The following is a 10,818-nucleotide window of genomic DNA, read 5'->3' as shown; positions in this document are numbered from 1 at the left end:
GACACGAGGGCTATAAACTTCCTCTCTTTTTTTAAAGCTAAGGTTGTCACGTGATCACGTTCTTCCGGGAATTGGAGTTTTGAGAAAAACACCACACATCACAAACATTCTCAGTAAACTCAGGATCACTGACAACACAGCAAGCACTAAAGCCAACAGTGAGTTATGCAAGTCAGCCCAAGGATAATTGTGGTCTTAAGTCTGCAAATGCAAACACTTGTGTGCTTAACTTCAATGCATGCAAGTATGACACTTGCTCTCCCATGGAACAACTCTTGAGCTTCAAGCAAAACATGTGCATAAATATTTGCAGGAGTGGGACCAAAAACTTTACAGCATGGCTTTATTTATTCTGTATATGTTACAGACAAACTATTCCAGCACTGTTTAAGAGAGTTTTTTAAAATGCTTCAGAACCATGCTTTGTAACCCTCCTTCTGTTAAGACTTAGGCCCCATGCTGAAAGCTGTTTTGTACAGACATGCTTTGCTGAATATAGATGGATTTAAGCACAGGCTTAAAATTAAGAATGTGCTTAAATACTTGCTGAATTGAGGCCTTAGTTACTATGAGTCCATTTGAACAAGGTGTGAGAGAGAGAGAGAAATAAAATTTCTGAATGTCTACAACTAAACAGAAAACAGCTTTTCTATATAGAATAATGTCAGGATTTTACAGACTAATTTCTCATGCCATTCCCTGGCTAGCCTTGAGTCTGGCTTGCACTGGAAAGGGGAGGAAATTTCCCATTCTGAATGTAACAAAACTCCCATCCCCAAGCCCTGCTGGCTCAGGAAATATCAGGCTGTAAAACCAAGGTATTCTAAAATGTATCCCATGGTTCTGGATTTTATCACCTGGATAGCAGCTCCACATATATTTACCACATATAATACTAAGTGGAGGCAACATTCATAGGGCAAATACATTTTATCATGCATCTTCAACCACCTCTGTCCACTAAAGCCTTGCCTAGATTGATAAGAGTTAACATATCATCAAACAAGACCTAATGATATTAGGTAATAAATGACAATAACATCTTTGTCCCTACTATAGACACAGGTTAATGCCTTTTTTGCACAGGTTCACTGATTGTGATCTAGCCTCAGGGGAAAATAACACAATTTTGACCACGGGTTGTTTTCCCAATCAATACAAGGCCTAATGCATCTCACTATGATTTATTTCAACCCCCAAGACGATTCTTACAGCAACCATTTTAGAAAAAAAAAACTCAGTGAAATGGTTCCTCCTCCTTTGCCCAAACCAATCTGGAAACTATATTATAACAATTCACAATAGATAATAAGCCACACTGGAACTAGTTGTTAATTGGTCTAATACATTAAACAAGATAGAAAACTCATTTTTGATTCATTTTGTGGGGTTTCCTATACAGGATCAGTATAAATTGTAAAATTTAGCCACATTCCTCTATATTTCCAAAGCTGAGATTTGAACCATTCTAATAATAATCTACTGTCTTAGATAAACATTCAGAATCATTTAAAATATATTAATCATCCTAGAAATAATTATTTACATTTAGTAACATAGCTAGTAATATAGTTTTATTTACATTAAGTGGAATGCCAGAAAATATTAACTGGATCTTGCTAAACTTCTGTTGCTGTCCATTTATAGCTCATAGTAATGAAATACCTACCACATACAAAATAGTATAATAAGCAAAAAATTAAGTAAAAGACTTCATCATAAGATAGATATATGCAAGAAAAAAATAAAGATGACTAAAAGATGTTAACTAGGTGGTTTGGGGAATTGGTAATGAGGAATAATAGAGCCTTTCACCTTTAAATTAGCTGTTTAAATCCAACTACAAGTAGTTTGAGTCATTTTTCGAATCTATAGATGTACGTATTACAAAAACTTATAACTCTATAAACTACAACTAATTTTGGCCCTTTTGAAAGAATTCTATTGGCAAAGTATTGTATTAGCAAACTCCTGCATGCTGACTAAATAAAATAGTAAACTATAATACATTAAATAATAATAGTAATTGAGGTGAAAGGACAAATTTGTATTTTGTGCCATTTGGTCCTGTTGTGCCAGTTTGTCAACAGGTGATCAATTTAAAAAAAATAAACCCACTTTTGAAAACTACAAATGATCATGGGCTGTTGATTAGTGCAGAGCACATCCAGACTGGTTAGGTAGGGAAAAAGCTTTTCAACGGACAAATCTAAACAGATAAGAAATTTATTTCATGAGGATTAAAGAGTGAAACTTAAATCTCTCTGTTAAGTCTCTTTCCCCCTCATTTGGCTGTGAATTAAAAAAATAATTATCAAAAATTCTTTAATTTGTCTTGCTGTTGGCTTCACATGTTAATATTACCCATAACCTCACCCAGCATTCACGATAATTAGCAAAATTTATTTAAATTTATAAATTCCATGTTATCACTCCAAAGATACCTGGGTACCTGCAATGGTGTTTATTTTGAGCTCTTTGAAAAACAGACCACTTGAGATGAGCTACTGCATACTTCTCCATGCAAATTATATGCATATATAAATGTACCACTGTCTCTTATTATAAGTCTTTAAAGATCATCGTCACTCTCCAGACTTTGGGGTTTGTGATATTGAAGCTTACATCAACAATTAAAGGATGTCTGATTTCTTCATACTGATTGATGTAGCAACAGATGCTAAAATATGGGGCCCAGATCCTAGCCTGATTTGTCACTGTGACTTACGTCATCACATGATGTTATTTCTGCTCCTTGATTGGTTAATTCCCAAACCTACAAACAGTTTTCGGAATTACTGTGTGAATGCTTCTGGAGTGAACACTCAAGCTAGTCTACACATGCGCTGTGCCGCTGTAGCATGTCTGGTGAAGACACTCTGTGCCGACGAGAGAGCTCCCACCTCTATGAGAGGCTTTGCTGCTGACATAGCACTGTCCACACCAGCGCTCAGGTCGGTGTAACTTACATCACTCAAGCTGAGCAACATAAGTGGTGGTGTACAAGCCCCCATACAGTTACATATTTGCACAAGTATTTGTGACATTTTAACTCTAACTGAATGCACTTGTGGGTAAAACCTTGTTTACCAGAATGTTTGCAAATGACCATAAGATTTCCTGCAAATGGTGTGTCAACACTAAAGAAACTGACTGTACTAAGAAATGTCTGTCACTTTCCCAATCTGGAAGATACTTACTTCAAAATGGTTCTGTGATGATTAGTAAATTGATATTGGGAGAGCTCTGTGAAGATGAAACATGGTATACAAGTGCTAATTGTCATTATTTATTAATCATACACATAATGGGGTTGTGAACAATGTCTTTCTGCAGCCCTTTGAAAATTTACTGCATCATGTTCAGAATCATCTCCTATTGCATTGTCAAAAAATTACAAGCTTCACAGCCAATGTATGCAGCTTGTGTAGACTGTCTGTCTGAGCAAATGGCATGTCTTTATTTCGGCACTTTAACTTTGCATTTACATTCTGCTTTTCCTGTTGAAAGCACTTTACCAATGGCTACTTTTGTATTTGCTTTCTGTATCAATGTAAATACCTGTTTCTTCCACCATGCAAACCAACTGCTTTCTAATTTGGAATGGGCAGCTTTCAGAACAAATTAAACTAGCCTAGTGCATCAGAAAACTAAAGAAATTGTGCTATGAAAGGAAAGACAGAGATGACTTTTTTCCTCTCCCTTTGTAAACATCTCCACCTGCTCTCCCATTTGCCAGGCTGTTTTAGGAGTTGTGCATTCAGTATTATGGAACTTTTGCTATCAGCTATTCAGTAAGAATTTAGAATAGGAATTACAACCAAGAAGTTCCAGCATTTATACTGGCAGCTGTGGATTATCCTTCAGCTACTGGGAAAATATTTGTTCCAGTACAACTGAACAACCGTAAGTGATGTTTTTACAGTAGTTCACAGGGTTAAAAATTTGAGAGAGCACAACTGGAACAATTGGATGGGACCTTCTCAGACAGACTGGAGCATATGTGCAGGGTAGAGTGGGTAGTCTGTGGGTGGCGATGGCAGCACAATAAGGATGCTGTATTAACTTTTTTTATATAACAGAAATCTGCTCAGCCTGATGCCTCATGTACCAATACTAAAGCTTTGTTGTAGGATCTGTGTGTCCTTTGGCTTCACTTTCCCAACACTGTAATTCCAACTGCACAGTTCTGCTTTCCATGACAGGATTCCCTGAACCAGTATCAAACAATATTAGCGCTGATAATTTGTTTGGCAGTAAAGTGGTTGCCAAAAAACCCCACTCACTCATGGATCTCAGTCACCCTGTGTGCAGTGATTCACCAACTTTTCCAAATCCGTATCTGGGATCTTGACAAACGCTTTTTGCAGAGTAGCAGACATCATCGTTCTATGAACAAATAGTATCACAGCAGTGAAATCATACATGCCAGAAAGTGATTCAGGTTTTCAATTTTATTTCCATTTCCTTTATTTTAACCCAGCAGTAGCAGGCATTTAACTTTTGACACTTTCTACCAACACATATCTCCACATTGAATTCATTTTATTAATGAGAGACAAAAATTTCCTAGGGAGAGCGCTACTAATTTGGACAAGTCACACAAGTAATTCCACAATTACTTGATTCTTTTTTGCTGTTGCTAAGCTTCTTTTTGCCGTGGCGCCCTAGGTTTGACTCCCATTGCCTGAACCAAAGGGAAATCAATGCAAGATTCTTTCTGGGGATTGACAGAATGTGGCTCTGGGGAATGTGGCTCTGCTTGTGCATAACTTTTTCCTTTAATTTCCTCTGTGTGATAGTTCTCACTCTCAGTGATCTTCAATACCTTGATCTAAGATCAGAATCATGGGACCAGGCAGCCATTCACAGATTCTCGTCACCATAACTTTCAATCTCCAAGACCAAGATGTGAGATAAAAACCCAAACCGATGTGTACAATAAAAAACAGAAGAGTCAGAATCTTGTAACAAGTGGGGATTTTTTTTCCTTTTCCTGTTATAAAGTTTTCTAAAATCCCAGCCTTAAGAGTTCCAATCTGAATGATTTATGGAAGCAGGAAGATAACAGCAGGTTTGTGTGAGGCTGAATTAGATGGGGTCCAAAATGAGTGACATACCTTGTAATGAAGTATAGTTGACAGGTCTGCTCCTTGTACCAGCCCATTCATCCAGCTAAGGGACTGCCCCTAGGCTATTAAAATACTGTCAACATTTCAAGGAATGATGATCTAAGGTCACTCCAAAACATGAGTGGCTGCATGGACGTCAGACAGAGCCTTAAGTTGTGTGAGGTCTTAATGGCCTAACTCCATCCAGCTCACTTCCTGCCTGTGGCTGGTTCCCTATTCACCACTCATCCATCATCCCCTTCCACTAAGTTGTCATCCAAGCACAAAGGCTGCTGAGGTATATAGCAAACTGGCCAGCACAACAGGAATGCAGGAAGCTAAGAGAGAGAGGAGACATTTGTAGAAGAATTCTTATGTTGACTGCATCATACTTACCTGTGTCACAAATGGGGAATGAACAGAGAGGCTGCATAGGGAGGAATAGTTACAGCAAGCTAGACTGGGTAATACATTTAAGTCCCCTTTTACTGGAGCTAACAACTATTTAGCAGTGTGGTGCAAGGTCCCTTGATATGCAAATTCCTATTTAACTCTGGAAGTAGCCTGGGTCAGGCTACCACAGTGAAGCACTCAGTGGGCCAATTAAAAATCTTCTTACATTCAGAAGTTACAAAGCATGAAGAAGCCAGAATTATTTGGGGTTTTAATTCATAATTTTTTCTGTCACCAAATCAACATCCTCTTGACCGATGTCTGAATCAATTTCAGAAACTTTTAAACATTTCTTCTATTGCTGTTGATTTTTTAAAAAACATAATTCTGCTATCCTTACATGCAAAATAGTGCATAGATTATAGTGATTTCCTTTCATACATACAAACCCCAGTAAAAAAAGTTGAATACAATATACACAGTGGGAAATATAATCCTGGAATACGTGTCAATGACGTGATTGTTCTGCAAAATAATCCTGCCCACATTTCCTTTCAAGGATCTCTTCCTTTTTACCCGGGTTGCATCCAGGTTTGGGATGCTGGCTGCCCGTCCCCGGGCTGAGCTCTCTTCAGAGTGGACCGCAAAGGTGGTCATATCAATGTCAGCCTCATTGTCATGATAGCAGCCATCAAAGGCCATTGCTTGTACTGCATCAATGTTATACATTCCTGAAACCTGGCAACAGAGAATTATTGTGTGAGTAAGCAGCAGCCATTGGAGTGCTAAATAATGAAGCTTTAGCCACTGAATAATCATCCACATGGAGGCTCTGTCTGCTAATGGATGTGCTAGATGGAAAAAAAATGTGGCTACCTCATAACATGAGCAAGTGAATACCTACCTGTGGAAACTGCTTAGTATCAGCAGGGCCATGTTAACTACAGCTAGAACACCTCATAACATTTTCTATGAATATTTTCTTGAATAAAACAGTGAATTAATTGGCGCTATATGAGCACCCTTGTGAGCATGCCATGTGACCTCTCTCACCAATAAAAAATAACTAAAAGAAATTGGGGGAAGGGAGAAAGGAGAAATGGCTCTTCCTTTTCAGGAAGCAGGAGTAGGGAGACCCGGTTGGCCATCAGGATGTGGGGAGATCCCACCCCACTCAGGATCCCAGAATAAAGAAAGATGGGGCCTTCAACTACCAAGAATGAGGAGAAAGAGTTGATGGAGACCTTCCCTCTCAGTGACCAGAAGAGGCAGAGAAAGTATGGACAGACTCTCACTCCCACCTCCCCAGGAGAGAAATAAAAGTATGGAGTCCCCTTATTTTCTCCCACCAGAAGAATCAGGGAGTGTAGACTACTCAGGATCCAGGAGAGGGGACGTACCTTCCCTCCCATCAGCCAAGAGGAGGAAAGAATGAATAATCAATTAGTCACTGAGCAGAGACAAACACAGTCACAGCACACACGTCACAAAATGCAATGGCATGTTGCTGTATTTGGATTACTTTGTGGCTTCTGTGAGGCTGTCTGACAACAACAACACACACGTTTGTACCTTCCCTCTTTTTTTGAGTTGTTTTCTCTCTTCTGCTGTGGTGAGATAATTCACAGCTGCGTATTCGATGACGGACAGGAAGACAAAAAGAAAACTGATCCATAAGTATACATCCACAGCTTTTATGTAAGACACCTGAGGCATTGAGGCACTTACTCCTGTAATTATGGTTGACATGGTCAGCACAGTAGTTATACCTGCCAAAGAAAGAAGCGATTAATACAAACAAGATCCAATTGTTTTTATCCAACTGGCCACCAGTTGCTTGATCAGCAAAGGTTTGTGGGTGCAACCAGTTGATCCCCCTTTCAACTCTTTGTACAGGCTATGAAATGTGGAGTGTACTATGAAGGGCCATTTTACAGGGCCTACCAAATACACTACCAGATTCATCAGGTCACCTTTGTGTTCATTCTGTGGGAAATCTGATGATCACATAAAGGGCTACAATGTGCCTAGTCCTAGCTCTGCACGAGTGTAAACAGACAGGATGGTCCTTGTGATTCCATGTGAGGTCCAGGAAACCGAAGTACGAACAGCAGCACTAGAAAATGAGTAAGAACTGGAGTGAAGACAGGGCTGTGGTCAGCACACCTAGGCTGGTGCCGGGGACAGTGTGTCCAATGGATCCTGTTAAAAGTTGCAGAAGATGCCACCGCTGCATATGCTGGGCCTAATTCATTTCTCATTGACACCAGCGTTCATCAAGACTATATCAACTGAAATCAGTGGAATTACATCAGTGTAAAACTAGCGTAAGTGAGGGGAATATCAGGCCTGTTGTGTCTACCTCAGGCATTATGCCCCTGGGAGCTACTACGGGAGCAATACTCTTTCCTATTCTCTTTATCACTCCCTCCCTAAGCACAGCCAGCGCCTTAAAAACCACAATCAAGCCCAAACAATTTTCCCCATAATTCACTTTAGAAATTAGGAAGGTATTTTTTAGATTACTATGGCAGCTCCTTGACAAGCAGGTGGGAGGAGGGATCCCCCCACTCAATTCTAACAACTGAGGAGAGACCCAAGAGATCATTGTGTTGTACAATGACATTATGTCATGTAACATCAGTAGAGTGTGAAGTGTCGTGATGGCACATCGTTGTCACACATTGACTCAAAGGAAAAAATAACACAACAGGACCTTGTGATCTAAGCTACATCTCTGCAACCCTAAGTGGTGAAGTGATTCTCCAGCTGTTAAATACCAAGTGCCACCTCTCTTTATTATGAGTAGTGCACTGGCCACAATGGAAATGATTTTAAAGGGATGGGGACTGACTACATAGGAATTACCATATCAGAACAGACCAGCTGACCTTCACAGACTGATATCCTCTTTCCAGTACTGCTCAGAGCCAGATGCTTCAGAGGGAGGTCTAATACATGCCACTATGCCAGGGGTCGGCAACCGATGGCACACGAGCCAATTTTTAATGGCACGCGGCGGCTGCTGGGACTCCCCCGTGCCATTAAAAATCCTGCCGACGCGGCAAGCCGTGGGGTCTGTGGTCCCGGGCCGGAGTGCCGGCCCGAGCGCAGCAAGCCGCTGCCACCTCCCCCACCTTCCCCTAGAGCCCAGCCGCCGCGCGTGCAGCGCTCTGGGGGGTGGAGTGGAGCAGGGCTGCGTGTGGCGGCAGGGCTCCGGATGAGTGAGGAGCCTCATGGTAATGGATCCGGGACTGGAGGTAGGGGGTTGGGTAAGAGGTGGGGGCAGTCAGGGGACAGGGAGCAGGGTGGGTTGGATGGGGGGGTGGTTGGGGCGGGGGTCTCTGGAGGGGGCAATCAGGGAGTGGAGGGGGGGGTTGGATGGAGCATGGGAGTCCGGGATCTGTTAGGGGGTGGGCAGTGGATAGGGGTCAGGGCAGTCAGGGGACAGGGAGCAGGAAGGGTCCTGGGAGAGCAATTAGGGTGGGGGAGTCTCTGGAGGGAGTGGTCAGGGGACAAGGAGCTGTGGGGGGCTGGATGAGTCGGGAGTTCTGGGGGGTTCTGTCAGGAGGTAGGGGTGTGGAGAGGGGTTGGGGCAGGCAGGGAGCAGGGGGAGTTGTATGGGTCCAGAGTTCTGGGGGTCCTGTCAGGGGGCGGGAAGCGGTTAGATAGGCATGGGAGTCCAGGGGGTCTGTCTGGGTGTGGGGGTGTGGATCAGGGTTGGGGCAGTCAGGGAACAAGTAGGGAGTAGGGTCCTAGGGGGGGCAGTCAAGAGATAAGGGGCAGGGAGGCTTAGATAGGGGGTGAGGTCCCAGGAGGGGATAGTCGGGATAAGGAGCAGGGGGCATTGGGGGTTCTGGGGGGACAGTCACCCAGCTCTCTGCCCTGAGCCCTGACCCCCCACACACACATCCCCAGGCCCCTTCCCTGAGCCCTATACCACCCAGTTCTGACTCCTTCACCCCCCCATGATCCCAGCCCTGACTGGCACCCCCACACATACCCAGCCCCCCTACCCTGACACCTGCACCCCCCTCACATGCCCTCAGCCCTCTGCCCTGACTCTTGCTCCTCCCATATCCCCAGCCCCCCCACATCCCATGCACCCTGCACATCCCCACCCTGAGCACCAAACGGGAGCCCCTGCACCCTCATTCACATTCCCACCTGCACCCCTCACACCACATGGGAGCTGCCTAGGTAAGTGCCCCCACACCCAAACCTCCTGCCCCAACCCTGAGCCCCCTTCTTCATTCTAGCTCCTGGCTAGACCCTTCCCCCCCAGCCCTGACCACTCCAACTCTTAGCTCAGTGCAGAGAGAGGAAGAGAATGGGCCAGAACCAGGGAGAAGGTAGGTACCCACTGTATGTGGGCAGGGCCGGGACCCCAGACCGGCACTGGGCTGAGCGGGTCCGGCAGCCGGAATCCCGGCTGGCAGGAGCTGGAGGAGGGAACCGCTGAGTGGCAGTGGGCTGAGTCGCTCAGCCCACTGCTGGTCTGGGGTTCCGGCCACCAGCCCCACACAGGCCACTGCCGGTCTGGGGTTCTGGCTGCCAGACCTTTCCCAGCTGGGGTCCCGGCCGCAGGCCCCACTCAGCCCACTGCCGGCGTAGGTGAACTGAACCCCAGACCAGCAGCGGGCTGAGTGGGTCGGAGGCGTAAGATCAACATTTTAATTTAATTTTAAATGAAGCTTCTTAGACATTTTGAAAACCTTGTTTATTTTACAATACAACACTAGTTTAATTATATAATATATAGACTTGTAGAGAGAGACCTTCTAAAAAACATTAAAATGTATGACCGGCATGCGAAACCTTAAATTAGAGTGAATAAATGAAGACTTGGCACCCACTATGCAATATCCCACAATGGGTTGCGGTGAGGGTGAGTTATTTCTTCCTTACCTCTGTTGCTGATGAGGATATGGTTTGAAGGGCAAAGACTTTTTTTTATCCTAACTAGGTAAATCAAGACTGGATATATTTCTAAAAGATTTGCTTTAGCTCAAAACAGAGGTTATATGCTTGATGCTATTGGGTGAAATTCTACGGCCTGTGTTATGCAGGAAATCAGACTAAATGATCATTAAATGGTCCCTTCTGAGCTTAAATGCTATGAATCTATGAACTGTAGATGCTTTAAACGCAAAACAACTGAACCGTCTTTGAAATTTTTAATTATTTCCGTAACAGTGGGACAAAATCAGCTGGTTTACACAGGCATAACTCAGGGCACAAGGCCACTGGTGTCAGAAAGTCAACCTTTGGTGGTGCAAGCCACTTTCAATCCCTTCTCAACTAGAGGATTAGA

The 10,818-nt window shown here is 43.4% G+C and overlaps 1 protein-coding gene across 6 annotated transcripts in view; it reads right to left on the bottom strand.

Annotated features, from left to right (window-relative positions):
* Positions 1-4,451: 4,451 nt before the first annotated feature.
* Positions 4,452-10,818, bottom strand: part of GABRR3 (gamma-aminobutyric acid type A receptor rho3 subunit) — a 52,715-nt gene continuing 46,348 nt past the window's right edge. For 5 of the 6 annotated variants that reach the window (XM_030581341.1, XM_030581377.1, XM_030581331.1 and 2 more), the window contains exons 10-11: positions 7,077-7,273; positions 4,452-6,242 (exon numbers count right to left, since the gene is read on the bottom strand). In XM_030581341.1, the coding sequence (XP_030437201.1) occupies positions 5,940-6,242; positions 7,077-7,273 (500 nt within the window). In that variant the 3' untranslated portion in view covers positions 4,452-5,939. The remainder of the gene's footprint in view (positions 6,243-7,076; positions 7,274-10,818) is intronic. The other variant, XM_030581370.1, reaches the window with a different exon arrangement.

Source organism: Gopherus evgoodei, chromosome 1 (genome assembly GCF_007399415.2).
Source record: "Gopherus evgoodei ecotype Sinaloan lineage chromosome 1, rGopEvg1_v1.p, whole genome shotgun sequence".
NCBI classification, from domain to species: Eukaryota; Metazoa; Chordata; order Testudines; family Testudinidae; genus Gopherus; species Gopherus evgoodei.
The sequence above is the reverse complement of the archived record's forward strand: the minus strand, read 5'-3'. Positions and strand labels throughout refer to the sequence as shown.